The 17018-nt window shown below is 32.9% G+C and overlaps 2 protein-coding genes across 8 annotated transcripts; one reads left to right on the top strand and one right to left on the bottom strand.

The window, feature by feature from the left end:
* Window positions 1-2089: 2089 nt before the first annotated feature.
* On the top strand, window positions 2090-5215 carry LOC120084733. Of its 3 annotated transcripts, none has more exons than XM_039040556.1 (8): window positions 2090-2531; window positions 2629-2693; window positions 2782-2880; window positions 3092-3139; window positions 3483-3572; window positions 3751-3822; window positions 3943-4053; window positions 4564-5215. In XM_039040556.1, exons 1-8 carry the CDS (start codon window positions 2325-2327, stop codon window positions 4598-4600), a joined length of 729 nt encoding a protein of 242 aa, XP_038896484.1. In that variant the 5' UTR covers window positions 2090-2324; the 3' UTR covers window positions 4601-5215. The 3 variants fall into 3 exon arrangements, with proteins under 3 accessions (XP_038896484.1, XP_038896483.1, XP_038896482.1); XM_039040554.1 differs by having other exon boundaries at window positions 2091-2531; window positions 3483-3552; XM_039040555.1 differs by lacking the exon at window positions 3751-3822 and having other exon boundaries at window positions 3483-3552.
* A 903-nt stretch (window positions 5216-6118) lies between these two features.
* Window positions 6119-11870, bottom strand: LOC120086444 (protein STRUBBELIG-RECEPTOR FAMILY 7-like). Of its 5 annotated transcripts, none has more exons than XM_039043098.1 (16): window positions 11551-11870; window positions 11185-11422; window positions 11031-11107; window positions 10886-10951; window positions 10466-10537; window positions 10295-10366; window positions 9891-9962; window positions 9737-9802; window positions 9589-9651; window positions 9187-9485; window positions 8272-8555; window positions 7826-8097; window positions 7541-7673; window positions 6964-7100; window positions 6685-6841; window positions 6119-6585 (listed from the first exon to the last, which is right to left on the bottom strand). In XM_039043098.1, the coding sequence occupies exons 2-16, from the start codon at window positions 11224-11226 to the stop codon at window positions 6439-6441; spliced, it is 1959 nt and encodes a 652-aa protein (XP_038899026.1). In that variant the 5' UTR covers window positions 11227-11422; window positions 11551-11870; the 3' UTR covers window positions 6119-6438. The 5 variants fall into 5 exon arrangements, with proteins under 5 accessions (XP_038899026.1, XP_038899025.1, XP_038899027.1 ...); XM_039043097.1 differs by having other exon boundaries at window positions 11185-11317; XM_039043099.1 differs by having other exon boundaries at window positions 11185-11270.
* Window positions 11871-17018: the final 5148 nt, after the last annotated feature.

Genomic DNA, 17018 nt, shown 5'->3' with positions numbered 1-17018 from the left:
TATTTATTCATCAATCAACTTATACAGGACAAATTATGAAAATATTTTATATGGACAAAGCACATTCATCAAATATTCCAGTGGAAGTCCGTTCATTGGATATAAAGAAAAATATATTTTGACCTCGAGAAGATAATGAAGAATTCTTGGTCCTAAAGTACCATATCTTAGTACAATTGGTGCACTTATGTATCTTGCTAATAATACAAGACCGGATATTGAATTTTTAGTAAATTTATTAGCTAGATATAGTTTTTCTTCTACAAAAAGATATTGGAACAAAAGTAAGCATATACTCTGTTATCTACGAGGAACAATCGATATGAGTTTGTTTTATCCAAATAAATCAAATTTTGATCTACTTGGTTATGAAGATTCTGGATATTTATCTAATCCACACAAAACTAGATCTCAAATAAGTAATTTGTTCACATGTGGAGGAACTGCTATATCATAGTGATCGGTGAAACAGACAATAACGGTTACTTTCTCAAATCATGCTGAAATTCTTGCAGTTCACGAGGCTAGTCGAGAATGTGTATGACTAAGGTTAATGACTCAACACATTCGTGAAATGTGTGGCTTGTCTTCTAATAAAAACCTTCCAACAATATTATATGAATATAACACAGTTTGCATGGCCTAAATCAAAGGATGATATATTAAAGAAGATAGAATAAAATATATTTCACTGAAGCTTTTCTACGCTCTTGATCTTGAAGTAAATGACGACATCACTGTACGACAAATTTATTCAAAGGATAACCTGACAGACTTATTTACAAAGGCATTATCAATCGCAACTTTTGAAAAGTTGGTGCACGACATTAGAATGTGATGACTCAGAGATCTTAAAAGTGATGTTTTCATGAGGTAGAGTAAATATATTGTATATTTTTAGGAGTATGTATTATATGAAATATGTACTATTTTTCCTTCACTTAGGGTTTTTCCCAGTGGGAGTTTTCCTAATAAAGTTTTAACAAGACATATTTCATATATATATATAGGCATCTAAGGTATAGTATTATGAATATTATAATAGAAAATAGATGCTCATTACTTATGTCCCATGGGCCATGAATCACCATTCATGCTGTCCATGTGCCTTCTAGTTATTCATGCTTGGTATCTATATAAGTCCACATCCTACTTGCAAGCCTATAAATAGTGGCATTTGGTGGATCTTAAAATCACACATACATTGGTGAGCATTCCACTTACACTAATTTTCATATTATCTAATTTCATGATTTTGATTATTTTATGTTTTTAGTTATTTTATTTTATAATTTTAGTTTTTATTTATTATTATTATATAAAAATATATTTATATTATATTTTTCATATCTATATTCCCGTTGTGCTCCTCAATTTCATAACAAAATTAATCTCAATTTCTTGTTTGAGTTTACAATAGGGGTCGGGAAATTTGAGTTGAACCACAAACTTAGTTATATACATATAAATGCCCATTGATTTATGTTCAAAATTGAAGATTGAAAATTTGTTAGTCAATAAGCTAAGGTCCCATTTGGTAATCATTTGATTTTTTTGTTTTTGTTTTTAAAATTAAGTCTATTTCATCCATATTTCTTATAATAATTTGTATTTTTCTTAAATACAATGGTTAAATGCTTAGTCAAATTCCCAAAACACAAACAATTTTTTTAAAGCTACTTTTTCTAATTTTCAAAATTTGGCTTGGTTTAATTTTTTTAAACCATTGGTGAAAAAAGATAATAAAAAAATAGAGGTAGAAATAGTATCGATAAACTTAATTTTTTTTAAAAAAAACAAAATGGTTAGTAAACCGAGCCAAAGTTAGTTGGAAACCAATTTTAAAACATGAGTTCTAATTAATGAATTCCTTCCCAATTAATTTTACCAAATACAAAAGTAAGATTCTCGTACAATAACTTTTTAGAGCAAATTTGGGGACTAAAAGCGAATTTAATAAAGTAGAAAAACTAAAAGAGAAGATTCAAAAAAAAAAAAAAAAAAAAAAAAAAAAAAAAAAAAAAAAAAAAAAAAAAAAAAGGGTCAAAATGGAATGAATATAAAAATAGAAGGGCAAAAAAAAAAAAGAAAAAAGAAAAAAGGATTTCAACATTTCATTCATAATCAAAGTGAGTGATGCGGCGGAATTTTTCTCCATCTGCGTTCTTGCATTACTCGCAACAGCACGTATTTAACTCTCATTTCCTTCACTTCTCAGTTCTCTCGATAATTTTTCCACATTTGATTCAGAGAAAACCAATTTGCTTAGGGAATTAGGGTTTATGTGAGAGAGAAGGTATTTTCTCCATTGGAATTTTGGAACGATGAGAGCCAGATTGGTAGTGTTTCCAATCCGAGGAAGAAATTGGTGTTTCAGCAGATCCATCGACCCTGCCGCTTCGGATTCTGCTTCTGCTCAGACTCCTTCCACTTTCAAAGATCTTTGGACCAAAATTTCTTCATCTTCTTCCTCCAAATCCGACGCTGTTTCCAGCAATGCGGAGATTGTGACCGATTTCATCTCTTTTAAGGTTCTTCATATTCTTCAAGTTTCGTTTCGCTTCTTTGTTCTGGTATTCGTTTCGTTTGAATCAAATATGGCGATGCCATCGACGTTCTATTTGTCAGATGAATAAAGCTTGGACTGCTCTTGAGAAGGCTCCTCATGGATCGTTTAAAAATAAGCTTCACGGGTAAAATCTCCTCGCCAAGATTCTATTAGTCTATGGCGCATATCTAGTGAAATTAACCAATGCTGATCTCTTGATTTTCTGCTTGTAGGATCGGATTGAAGCTTTTGTCTCGAGTTAAGCCGTCTGAGATATTCTTGAAGTCTATAACTAAAGATGTTACGAGCGTCGAAATAACATATCCGTCGAGGTTTCATCTCTTTCACTTTGTTAAAACGTTTTTATAACAATTTCACGTTACCGCTGCTTATTTTTCGTCTTGAAATTCATTTGCCGATGTCTTTTTCAATACGTAATGTTATATAAAATTGGTTCCAAAACTAGTAGGAGAAGTCGATAAGGATTTGTTATGATTATTGCAATTTGTTATGTTATTTCACTAATTTCTTGCGACATTACAGTTTGAATCCACGGCTCGTTCGCAGGAGGTTACGACATATTGCCCTCAGGTGCATTTTCTTCTTTCATCCGCCAAGTTTGTTCAAGTATAAATATCGAATTTTTTTTACCCTCTAGTAATGCATCGATGATTCAAGAATGTGTTATTCTCTGCACCGAAGGATTTGAATAGACGTCTATAGATAATGTATTTTCTTTGGACGCTTAAGATCTGGTCATGAATCACGATCTTAGTAAGACCTTATCAGCACAGCCTCCAACAATACCAGTCTGTGGTTCCATGACAGAAAGTTTATTATGATCTCGAGTCCTTTTTGTTTCCAGAAAGCTATTCTTGTTACAAAAGTTAGAACTATGTCCCTTACTGACGTGAACTCTTTGTCTCGTGACCAGGGGAGCTGCCATCCACAGGAAATACTTCTATGGTTCAGTCTCGATGCTTCCATTAACAAGTGCATTTACTGTATGTTTGTGTTTATTTTGGTAAATCAGCCATACTTTTTTCCTGCATAGTTTGTTTTTCCATGTTGATGTTCTCATGAGTTGTATGCCTTTGACAACACGTCGTGCGGTTGCTACATTTCAATTCCCATTTCACTTAATGCATCAAGGAAAACTATAGGACTTATCTTGATTTCTATACTGGTTCACCTTATCATAGGTTTTACCTCTGCCAAACATTCCTTTCTTTTGGGTTTTGTTTCGCACGTATTCTCATTGGCGAGCTCTGCAGGTACATCGATTTAGTAGTTGTCACTTGACCCCAGGATTTTATTAAATTGTTTAAGAGTTCATCACACGTACTTAATGTTTCTGCATTTTTTTCGTTAAACATAAATATATATACTTCTAGGGAAGTGAAAAGCTCCTTCAGTTGGTCTCGGATAGATCTTACCCATGTGACTCATCCTCTGATGATAAGAAAACCGAGCACAAAGTCCAACAATATCCAGGTTCAGCACTGGTAAGTTCAAATTATTCTTATCTTTGAAGGCCTTAACAGGTTCACACTTCTATTCTTGATTGGAGTTGGAAAATGATCTTCTTTGATTTATCTTGTTCTCTTAGATGTCTTGGCAACCAGATAAATTTCCTATAGCAATTTTTTTACTCGATCCATGGTGTGCCTCCTGTGTAAATAAGCGTCTTTGGTAATCAAATGAAAAATTCATTTTGCATCTTAGTTATCCCAAGCTGTAAATTTATGAAGGAATAAAATGACGAGTACTATGAGTGAAGTTGGCCCCTTATTATTTCTAATTTCTAAATTTCATAGGCTATCATGTGAATATTTCCTTTGTTATTTTACATTTGATGATCCAATCCTTTTTTCTTTGGTTGATTATTATCTTCAAAGACATAGCAAATGCCATATTTTTCAGTCAGTCCTTGTATCATGCTTTAAAGGATCATGCATGCAACTGCAATCGCTCTAACTTGGATAGTGTTAATTTTATTTTATCTTTATGATTAGGACATGGAGCCATCTAAGGAACTCGACAAATTTTTGAGCCAAATGGAGGCATCTGGTGATATAACTGCAATTAAAGATATCTGCAAGATGTTTGATTTGAACATGACTAATGTTTTGAAGTACAAAGATACATTGTGATCAGTGTTCCCATCTTCAGACGGTGGGAAAGAAGGTGCAACATTCAATCAAAGGAGAGATGTGCTCATTGATATTCATGGGGTGAAAGAAGATCGACCAAAATCGTGGAAGATGAAACATGAGGCCGGTGGTTTGTTATGCTTCTTCTCAGTTTTTACATTGTTCTACCATTATAAAAGGAAGTGCATAGCTTGATTCCCCCGTTGGGCGGGGTGGCTTTTTAATGTGTTGGCTAATGTGAACTTATCCATTCCCACGGACAAGAATCGGAACCGTAGAATGCAACTGAAATGTCGTTGGCACCAGATCCCATACTGGTCAGTAACTTAACTAGCTTTCTTTGCTCGTAGAAACGAAGTCTTCTGTTTTATTTTTTGTTTTCGTGTTTGTAATTTAATAGCTTATCCTTGCATATCTTATTTTTGCAATAAACTATTTGATCTAACATTGAATGTTTAGGGAAAATAATGTATTTAAGGTTCTTTTGAGCCTACTTGTCTTCTGGTTTCCTTTTTCTCTCACTCCATTATTATCCTTAAAATTTATTTGAGAGTTGCATTCATTAAAATTCTTTTTTTTATATATATAAGAACCGATTTAGACAGTCCATTAGATTTTATTCTAGAACTATTAATATATAGTTCACACACATATATAAAGGCTTAGCAAAATATTATTGAGAAATGCTAGAATTAAATTGAGTAGCTGGGTTTTTTCTATAAAAAATTTAATGTGTTTCTTTTAATCCTTTCTACATCGATTTTTTTAATGAAAGATTATGAAATAATTTGTCATGTTACTGTAGTTAGATTATGGGAGAACAAGGGATTTTGAGTTTATTTTTGAATTAAGTAAAAATAGGTTATTAATTCTCTAATGTTCTAAATTGATAAACTTATAAAAGTTTAGAGTTACACCATAACTTGCTTGAAGTGGATGTTTGAGATTGATTTTGAAATGGTTAAATCACTTGTCATATTATTAAAATAGTGCATGTGCTATTTAATAAAAACATGTGTATTTTTTTCTTTGTAATTAGAAGAGAAATAATAGCTTGTCATGTTCCTTTCAAGTGTGTTTGTTTTCCTTCTGGCAGAATAGTTTGTTTTTTTTAGAAAAAACACCAAAACGGTTTTAACTTGAGAACATCTTGGTTCAAGTTAAAACTAGTAATGTGAATTTGGGATGAAGGATTGTTTTTAACCCAATTTAAAAGATAGCATTTGACAATAATTAAAAGTGGTTTTTCATAAGAAGATGACGATACTTGGACAAAACGAATCTTAGTTCAATGGACATGCTCAAGTACGTTTAACTGAGTATGTACTTGGTGCTTTCAGCTACCAGATATGAAAAGAACGAAGAAAAGGTAAGATTGAAGGTTTAATTCACCAACTCCAAAAGTTACTCGACAAACTTTCAAACAATAAATAATAAATTAATAATCAAAAACAGCAAGTAGAATACAACAGATGTTCATACAGTAATCACCGCCAATTATTTCTTCAGAATAAATGTATGTTGAAAATGAAGGGAGTATTTTACTGATTTCTATCAAAATACTAAAAAAAAACCTATGGAATATGAAGACCTAAACATCAAACGTGTAATATTAACAGACAAACATTATTATCGCCATTAGATAGCAATTCCTGGTTTCCGCCTCCTCTTTCTATATTAAGAAAGAATTACCAAGAAGAAGGTAAGATTTTGGCCTTACAAACGTGTCTCTGTTGTTTATGGCGTGTCCTCCCCACCCATTTCACCTCTCGGAGATGTTGCATTATCGTTTCCATATGTTCTCTTACTCATGTTTGCTCGTTGCACCAAACGGACCAACGCTTCCACCACCTCTGACATTGGAGGTCTGAACTCAGGTTCCGTCTGTTGTAAAATAGAGGAAGAGCCATTAAAGGCGTCGTATTATTTTAAATTNAAAAAAAAAACAAACAAACAAACAAACTTGTATAATATATACCATACCTGTACACAAAGTGCAATCACATCTGCAAATCGGGAGAGAGATTTAACGGGATAAAGACCTTTGAGTTCGGGATCAACCATCTTGGTCAAAGCATCAATGTCATGAAGCTGAGGTGTTGCCCATCGAACCAAAGATTGCTCCAACCTCGGCCTTGAACTGTAATTATAACAACCATATCATATTTCAAACGCACTTAAAATGTCTTGTCAGAAAATATGAGGAACAAAGACAGAAATGGCAAGTGAAGTAACTAGATGAAAGTGCATTAAAATATTCACCTATCGAATGGTTTACGTCCAGTTAGCAGTTCCAACATGACTACTCCAAAACTGTAGACGTCGCTTTTCACAGTATATTGACCGGACATGGTAACCTCCGGGGCAGCATATCCTGAACTTGCACTCCCATCCACTGCCTGCACATTATAAGGTACCAGTTAAGTTCATTAATAAACTGACCGCACACCATCTGATGATACCTTTATTTTTCCTACCCATTTTAAGGTTCTCTAGTTCGAAACCCAAGTGCTTAATCTGTACATATTTCTTTACAACTTCACAGAAATAATGCCCTCACATTATGAAATGACGAGTGGAGTTGTGAACTCCTGAGGCCCATAGTATACGAAGTTAACAAAACATAAAATTCATGACTAAAAACATGGGGTCCACATATTCCTTAGCCAAACAACCCAATTCCTCGGGCCAAACACCCTCGGGAATTTTTTTGATACAGATTCTGTTCTTGAAAGACGTGTTAAGAATAAGTGGGCATGCATTACATTTGTGTGTATTTGTATATCAGTATATGACAACATGACAAGGTAAAAATAAGATTTATTATGTTTAAGATAACCTGATCTGCATTTGGTACAAAGCTTTCCAGTCCAGAATCAGAAAGGTGGGGGCTGAGTTCGGCATCCAGCAATATGTTAGCAGACTTGACGTTTCTATGAACAATTGATGGGGAGCACGCTTCATGAAGATACCTGAAAAGTTCCTCGATAAGTACCATCATCGCATCTAAGGAACAACAAACCTTAATCTTCAAATAATGTCAATTATGTTCCCACTAGACCCATATTTCTATTCATGCTCAAACCCTTTATGTTCACTCAAACAAGGCTTGGTGGTAACTTACTCTAACGCACGTGCTGTTCCCAAAGCAATCTTAACACGTGAATTCCATATCAGAGGTTTGTTGTATTCATCTGATAGATGTAAGAAGTCATAAAGCGAGCCATTTTTGTGGAACTCATACACAAGCAAATATTGCCCATGCTCTAAGCAATAACCCACGAGTTCAGTTATATTGGGATGGTGTAACTGAGAGACTTTAGAAACAATGTCAGTGAAATCTTCAGATAATTCCCTCGGTAGTGCAGATGAATTTATTTTTTTCACTGCAAGAACCTGCATCACAAAACATCAGTAGAAGTAATAGATGAGTTTTCAAAGCGCCAGAAGCAGTTTGGAGGAAAAATACAAGACAACCAGCTAGGTCTATGTTAAAGTGAATGTGTGATTTGTTAAATCCAGCACATTCAATGTGAGAGAGATCTATCATTGTATTAGTTAGGGAGTAACCTTCCCGTCATCAAACTCGGCCCGATATACACGTCCAAACGATCCCTCACCAAGAAGATTTTCAACATTGAAGCTGCCTGTAGCCATTTGAAGGTCTGCTATTGAATATGACTTTACATTAATGGGAGCTGCAGCACTAGCCTTCTTGACTGCGGCTCGTTTTGAGAAGTCGTCTTCATCAAATGATTTATGACGATCAATAGGTGGGGGTTTGAGATTAATTGTAGCAGAAGTGTCAAATGATGTTGGATAAAATGTGGAGGAAGTCTCTTCCGACTTTGTTTCTGCATAACAATGTTTGAAAACACTGGCTAATGTTAAATGTACATTTTGATGGCATAAAATTCCAACTTTTCACAATCATATGAAAACAAAGCAATATGAAATAACATCAAATTCAAATATCATGGATCAACAAGGGACTAGAAAACAAAGAAGTTGCCGTATGACATCCTAAAATTTAAAATTTATAGTTTCTTTTTAAGCACCAAAAATCAGACTGAATGGCTACGAAGCAGGAAACTCAACTGTAAACTGTAAACTCAAATGTTCTTTCTTGACCGTCTCTCATATCCTAACCAAATTATTTAGAATAAGAAATGATGGAAACTATAGAAGGAAAAACTAAGGCATGGATATTTGTGTTGGATTTTCTAATAATCGTAATAATGGATTGAAAATATTAGTTGTCAATATTGTCTTTTTTCTTTTCTTTATTTATAGCAGTGTTTTCTCCCATACAAAAAGACGAGGGATGCACAAATTTGAATCAAGACAGACTCTCTAAATTAAGAATTTTCAATATTAGTATAGATGCCTAATAATCATTTGAACTCGGCACGTATTAAAGAAATATAGAGAATATGAAAAAGAATGGCATAATGCAAATAATAATCTCATAATGTATAATATGACCTTGTGCTGCAGTCATTTTCAGAGGTTGCAGGGGTTGATTGTCGAGCTTTTCAATATCTGTGGATGATCTCTTGGATCTCCTCCTGACGAGGAAGAATGCTACTACAGCTCCAACAACGAGCACAGAAATGATAATTCCTGCAATGGCACCACCACTAATTCCTGATTTCTGATCTTCACTAGAACCACCATTTGATGGACTGCCACCTGAGTTGCGATTGCGGGGTCTTCTGGTGGCTGGGGGTGTACCAGGTGGAGGAGGGGGTGCAGGACCGGAGTTCCAGTTGTTGCCATTTTTCCTAATAAAATTGTCAATCATATTTAAGCTTAATGGAGTCACAATCTGTATTTGATTAAGAAAAAATTACAAGCCCAGCCAATGAAAATGTCAGATATACTCACTGCAGGTTGATGTTCTTCAGTGGTTCAGGGATCCATCCAGTGAAACGGTTATTTTCAACATTCCTTAAAAAATAAAAACCAATACATTCAATAAGAGTGGGGAAAAGATGCATCCCTTCCAACGTTAACGTAAATAATTTAAACTCACAGGTTATCAAGAGGAAGAGTTGCAAGAACATCAATTGTGCCGGTGAACTGATTGTTTTGCAAATACCTATTCAGAAGTTAATCAACAGATCAGAAAAAAAGACAATACTACTTTAGGTGTTAATAGCGTAGGAACTAATTTGGTGAAGACTTACATAGAGCTGATGCCAGAAAGAGAGCTAAAACTCTGAGGCAGGTTGCCTGGCATAGCATTGAAAGACAAATCCCTGATTGAAATACAAAATTCTGATAGTCACCAGGAGATGATAACAAACTCGAACATTTTCATACTTTCTCTAGAAGAATATGTTTCATGCATTACTGTAAATTTCTCATTGTAGAACAAAGTATCATGACTACTTTCAATCTTCCAGACTCTAGATGGGAAAAAAAAAATCAAAATTGTTTGGCCCACCAAGTATAAAAATGTGCATACAAACAATGTAAACAGGGATTGAATATTTGAAAGAATCTGGGCTGAAAAATCTTTGGTCAGCTCAATCAGCAGTCATTTAAATTCTCTTCATCAGAATCGAATAAGTAGGGGAAGATATCTTACAATGTGGATAGGGAAGTTAGCTGCCCATACACATCATTCAGTGGTTCCTGAAGCTGATTATGACTGATATTTCTACAATTTCAATAAATGAGGGAAAACATCAAAATAACAGCTAAAGTCTTGGGTAAAACAAACATACCAATTGATGGTTAAAAAAAAGAAATTGCTTACAAGTATTGAAGAGAAGTCATCAAGGAAATGGAATAAGGGATGCCTTTATTGAAGTTGTTTCGTCCAAGATTTCTGTAGATAGAAGAATAGGCATGAGAATGTCATGTAAGTTGTAGTCATTGAGCACATATGCAATAATTAAACTCAAAATATGCTTCATAATCTATACGAACAATCCACAAGCTTAAGTTTTTAGGAGACGACTTTGTCATAAAAATTTGTTTCCGTTAGTCTTTTGGTTGAAACCTATCTATCCTTCACTATTAACTTTCTGTGGTGGTTATACACTACCCTATCTTATCTTATGTACTTGATTTTCGACCTTTGGAATACAGGGTTCGGTTCATTTCCTAGTGACTAGTGAACAATTCATGAGTTTATGTAAAACGCAGAAACAAAAAAAAATCATATGAAGCATACAGTCTTTTCAGGTTAGGTGGAAGGTTGTAGACAATCTCGCCTCCAAGATTGTTATTACTCACATCCCTGCAGCATAACAGGATAAACCACATCAATAAAAAGTAGAGAAGAAACTAGTTAAAAGTCCATAACAAGGCTTCTTGACCTTACAGGTTGGTTACCGATGTCATACTTCCAAGCTGGTATCCAAGCGATCCACTGAGTCCAAGGCCAGATAAATTTCTGACAAAAAGAAATACAACATTCATGAGCATCAGTGTGAAATCGAATGAGGGAAGAGTTAGGGTTAAAAAAGTTACATTTCCGTAACCCGTGAGCCGGAGCAAGTAATCCCCTTCCATGATTGTCCACAAGGATCATCACCATTTGCGTTCCACTGGGTTAACTGAGATGGAGAGTTTAAACTGGTGTACAAAACCCTTAAAGCAGAGGCTGTAGATCAAAATGGGCAATAGTAGACAGGCCATTCAGAATGAGAATTCATCCACAACCGTGCAGTGTGAATAAGGAATGCAATAAGTAATCAAACACCCATGTCTGTAAAGAATGTAAGTATGTGGAAGTAAAGATGAAATGGAAAGAAAAGAAGAGTAGAAGCGAAGGCAAAAAGTGAAAAGAAAGATGCAGATAGCAGAGGAAAAGAAATGGAGAAGGCAGCAGCTGACCATCTGTTGGATCTGTGGTTCCTTGAATGCAGCTAGGCTTCCACCCTAGAACGCAAAGAATGATGAGAGAGATGAGCTCCCTCCATCTCCAATCCATCCTTTTCCGAACCTCGCCTCCCTCTGCCCTGAACAGGATTGAGAGCCTCAAATCAACCACCCTCTTTTCCTCAATCAATCTCACTCCCTCTCTCGCTTTCTGTGAAACTCGTAAATACTCGTTTATCTAATTTTTAATACTCTGTACAGCCACGCTCAAGTGAAGCTGGCAGCCACGATTAGCCAGGAAGAATCAAAACCCACACAAAAAAAGGCTGTCTCCATCTATCACAGTTTTCTCTTAGTTTATTATTATACTTATATTTTCTTTTCTGCAGCAGGTAAAAAGACAAAATTAGCCTTGGTAGGTGCAAGTAATCTACTTTCCATGGAAACAAATTTTTAAGAAAATAAGGTGAGAAAACGGTCTCTTTCACACCTTTTTTTTTTTTTTTTTTTACTTAATTTGAAAAATGTCTTTCACAAGATTTGAATTCTTAATTTCAAGTATCTTTCACAATATTTCAAGCTTTTGATTAATTAACAATTGAAATTACAAAGTTATGACTCTAAACAGTCTAAGCCTCCAAGGCAAACCAACAGTATTGACGGTAGTACTGTTAATAATTCAACATTGAATTGATAAAAAATAATTTATTTTTTGCATTACATGGCGTAAAAATGTTGCCCCTATTTAATAATTGTTGGTTGTACTTGTGCATAACTATATTAATAATTAATAATTAATAATTGTTCTTGTTTGATGTTTAGATTGATAAAATTTGAATGAGGCATTGATGTTGGATTTGAAGAGCTTGGAAATATGGTAAGTAAAATAAACTTAAACCCATTAGTAATATATGGGTTTGGTGTAGTGAGAAGCGTGTGATGGGTGTTTCTTTCATAGTTTGTTAGAAGAGGACTTGGATGGAAGTGGAAGGAAGGCAATATCAGAGTCTAAAGCTAAGCAAAAGGGCCTCTCATTCCATTTCCCAACGCCTAAGCATCAACCACTTCGCTTCAATTAATCTATTCTTTTTCTTCCTTCTTTTTTCTAATTGTTTCATTTTTTCACATTGCAATCTTTATTCACTATTTCACCCAATAATATCCAAAAATTCAAACCGACCTATCATAAATCTAATTATATTAATCATACTTATCGTTAGTCAAACCTTTAACATAATTTTTTTTTTTTTTGAAAAAATTATTTTCTTTGCAATCAGCTGCATCTTTGATTTGTTATTTCCTCTGAGATAATTGACTTTTCTGTGATTCAGACGTCCGTAACCTTCTTGAGAGTGAGGAAGAACAACATCGTCTGCATCTACCTCTTGAAGTTTGCTCCTTCGAATTGGAATGGACGATTGAGGTTGGAGGACATAATATTGTTCTGAGTTGACAGGGCCATCACAGCAACAACAGATGGATCGCGTCTTAAAATTGTTGAAAGGGCTACCTCTGGTCGACAGAAGACAGCGGCAATCGAACGGTGTTGGACGTCTGAAATTAACCTGCAAAACAAAAAAATGTTATAGGCTAAGTCGCGAAACTCACTCTCTTTAAGATGTTTTACGATCGTACCCCTTGTTCAACAATGACCAAGTCATCCCTAGGATAAAACAGCTCGGAAAACTTACACTCTTTCTACTATTTTTGCTAGTGAAACAAGAATGAATAAGAGAATAGAGAGGAGCGGAGGCACTCAAATTATCTTTTGCTTCTTCTGAGGCGGACAATCACGCCGCCAATAACAGGAGACTAAATGAACGGATGGAAAATAATTTTTGTAATAAGATAAATAAATAAAAACAATAAAAATAAACCCACATGCGCCTTGCCCAGACGACAACGAGTGTGGTTGCCTATCTCCTCACCCCTCTAAAACATGATTATCCTTGGGGCTCAAACTCACGACTCAAGGTGAGAGTTTGAAAAAGAGGTTCCACTTGTTAAATTTAGCAACGTAGGATTCTAAAAAAAACTTATTTTTCATTTATTAAAGTTTTTCACCAACATTATATATACGGGCATGTTCATAAGAGTGAATACAACCAAAAATATGGTATTTGTATTTATAATGTTAAAAGTAGTAATGGTTGTATTTGTATAACTTTGAAAATTAAATCATAACAGCGAATAAAACAAAAAATATTGCCATAATCGGACAGGAAGTAGAAAATAGAGAGATGTTCCAAGCTTGGAAATTTACATTGCTTGATCATCCTTTTTCCTTTCACTTCACTCTATTTGTTTGTGTTTTTTTAGGGTCAATAAGTCAGATTAAAGAAATCATGGGGTTTACGTCATCTCTTATTCCATCCCAAAGTTCACTCTATTCACATTAGTTTCCTTTTACTACTTCTTGGATCAGCAAATGCTGTTTCGGACAACAACTAACACCCTACAAAATAATAATAGTAATAATTAAAATATATATATTTTTTTTATCGAATGAAAATGTAACATGGCAGCATTTCATCAGGACCCATGTTGGTTTGTGGGAAGTTCTGATGTTTGAAGAGTTTTGATCGAGTATAATCGAGTATGTTCAAACACTAGAATGATATACGATACACAGAAGAAAAAAAATGATGAGATACGAAACACGTTCCGAAAATGGCCCCACAAACAATTAAAATCAAATCGGTGGGATAGGATAATGAGCCTCCAGACACTGAGATGATATAGGATGTGGGGATATACCATCTTTTCATGTCAACTTCTCTTCTCGTAAGCACACCGCTAGTTCGATAAAGCACAACCACGTATTTCTACAATGAATATATTTTGTTGTCTTCTTTCTTCCTTCAAATCTTGTATCTCTACAATGAATATATTTTGTTGTGTTTTTTAGGGGTCAATAAGTCAGATAATCTCTTCACATTCTTTAATCAATGTAAGACTTTAATTCCATTTTCAACACACTTAATACTTAAGAAAATTTTGTTCTCACATATCCATCATTTTCCCTCCCTAACCCCTACTGTGGGATTTTGTTCATATCCCCAACTAAAATCATTCTTCTTCATCACACCTTTAGGTGACATGACACTAGCTCAACATGATCTTTCTCTCTTTTTCATCTCTTCGATTGCCTATAAATGGTGATGTCTAGCAGCCTTTGGTGTCCCACTGGAAGAATTTGAGACCATAAGAATTATGGGCAATAGAAGACATTTTTACGAGGTGAGGTATAATGTTTCGTTCATTCATACGTATCATTCTCATCTTTAATTTTAGCACAATATATATTAATTAGTATAACTGGGTGGAGGATTGAACTTCCGACTCAGGTACAGAGGTCACGCTAAGACCACTAAACCAAGCTCGCTTTAACAAACATTTATATATATCGAATTACAAAAATCATCTTCATTTTGTAATATATTTTAATATTGAAGAGTAATAATTTATCAACTTAAATACAACTTAACTGATTAAGATATAGATAACTTTTTAAAAATTTTATGTTTGAATATTTTCCTCATGTTTAAATGTAATATATATATATATATATATATATATAAAAGGACATGTGTTGCCCAAAAAGCTATTATAAATAAGTCCAATTATGATAAAAATAAAAATATTTGAAAACTCACATATATTCCCAATTTTTCCTTGTCACAGGTTTTGTCAATGTATATGACACAAGCAATCATAAATGGATCACAGATTCACAACTACTACATTGAAAAAAAGGCAAAGAAAGGATTAAGTGTTTAAAAATTGGTCTAATAATTGGTAGATAAATTAAAATATCAAATGCTTTAATTAAAAATATATTCTAATCTTAGTAGTTACAAGTGACTTTCACTCAAAATATCATTTAAAAAAAAGAAAGAAAAAAAGGAGGAATTATATTGGAATATTTACCAAAAGAATAATGATGGAGTTGTATAGGTGTCCATTTTCTTATATAAAAAAAATTGTCATTTCCATTCCTATTGATATTGGCAGGAAGCGTGAAGAGGTCAACAATCAACAATGTATGCATCTTGAGCGAGCTATGACACTTAAATTAAATCATTTGATTTTTTATTTTTTATTTCTAAAAATTTGTTCTATAGATATTATTTTTATCTTCAATTTTTTATTTATTATCTATTTTATATCCGTGATTTAAAAAATCAAGTTAAATTTTAAAAATTAGAAAAAGAAAGTTATTAAATGTTTTTTTTTTTTTTTTTTTTTGAAATTTGACAAAAAATTCAATCATCATAATTAAAAAAGATATAAATCATTTTAAGAATGAAGAAAAATAGGTTCAATTTTTTAAAAAAAAACAAAAAAATTACCAAATAAGGTCTTAGTTTTTTAATTTTTTGTTTCTAAAATTGGTACTAAATTCCAGAATCTCTCTGTTATGTTTCCTTAATAAAATTATGTTCCACCTTAGATAGATTGTCATGATTGAGATGTGGAGCTTTTGTTATAAACCATATTTTTATCTTATTTCTTTTTTTTAATAAGATTTTTTTGTTGTCTTTATTTCTTAGTTGTTGAAAATTGCAATATGCATATTATTTAAATTTTAAATTTTGTATTTATGTATTTTTTTTTTAAATTTAGACATTATTTGAATTTTCGGTTTTAAATTTGCAATATGTATTTTATCTAATATTTAAATTTTAAACTTTTCCAAAAATATATTTATATAGTATTCTAATTTTAAATTTAAAGTTTTCAATATTTATTTTTATATATTTATGCAATACAGCCTAAAATCGGAAATTCAACTGCCTCCACGGAAAAAATCATATAAGCATCACCTAGAAACTGAAAAACTGAAATAAAAATTTAGAAATCAATTTGATAACCATTTTGTTTTTTAAAAATAAATCACACAATTTTCGCGTTTAGATTTCTTTATTTATTATCTTCTTTTTATTAATGATTTAAAAAATCGAACTGAAATTTGAAAACTAAAAAAATATTGACCATATTTAGTAACCATTTTGTATTTGAAAAGTAAGCTTATGAACATTACTTTCACGTCTAAATTTCTTCATTTGTTATTTATTTTTCACCTATGATTTAAAAAACCAAACTAAATTTTGATAACTAAAAAAAGTAGCTATCAAAAATTGTTTTTGTTTTTTAAACTTGACTAAGAATTCAACCATTATATTAAGAATTGTGCAAATTATTGTAAGAAATGTTGATGAAATAAGCTTAATTTTCACCAAACAGAACCGTAAATTTTAAAATTTTGTTTTTGTTTTTTAAATTTGGCTAAGAATTTAATCACTATATTTAAAAAAGATGTAAATCATTGTAAGAAATTAGAAAGGAACATACTTAATTTAAAAAAACCGAAAACAAAAAACGAAATGATCAAACGGAGTCGAAATGATTGACTTTCCCAAAAAAAATGATTATAATAGATGCGGAATAAACAAAAGTTCACTTGATAGGAGAAATTTTTG

This window comes from Benincasa hispida, chromosome 9 (genome assembly GCF_009727055.1).
Source record: "Benincasa hispida cultivar B227 chromosome 9, ASM972705v1, whole genome shotgun sequence".
In the NCBI taxonomy this organism is placed as follows: domain Eukaryota; kingdom Viridiplantae; phylum Streptophyta; class Magnoliopsida; order Cucurbitales; family Cucurbitaceae; genus Benincasa; species Benincasa hispida.
This window is presented reverse-complemented; position numbering and strand designations above follow the sequence as displayed.

Bases quoted from the DNA above. Each gene is read 5' to 3' on its own strand.
- LOC120084733 (XM_039040554.1), top strand. From the start codon at position 2,325: ATGAGAGCCAGATTGGTAGTGTTTCCAATCCGAGGAAGAAATTGGTGT. The intron at 3,140-3,482 runs GTGCATTTTCTT...TCTCGTGACCAG, and splicing joins TTACGACATATTGCCCTCAG to GGGAGCTGCCATCCACAGGA. The intron at 4,054-4,563 runs GTAAGTTCAAAT...CTTTATGATTAG, and splicing joins AATATCCAGGTTCAGCACTG to GACATGGAGCCATCTAAGGA.
- LOC120086444 (XM_039043095.1), bottom strand. From the start codon at position 11,647: ATGGATTGGAGATGGAGGGAGCTCATCTCTCTCATCATTCTTTGCGTT. The intron at 10,538-10,885 runs GTATGCTTCATA...TTCTATCTACAG, and splicing joins CCACCTAACCTGAAAAGACT to AAATCTTGGACGAAACAACT. The intron at 10,367-10,465 runs GTAAGCAATTTC...TTGAAATTGTAG, and splicing joins ATGACTTCTCTTCAATACTT to AAATATCAGTCATAATCAGC.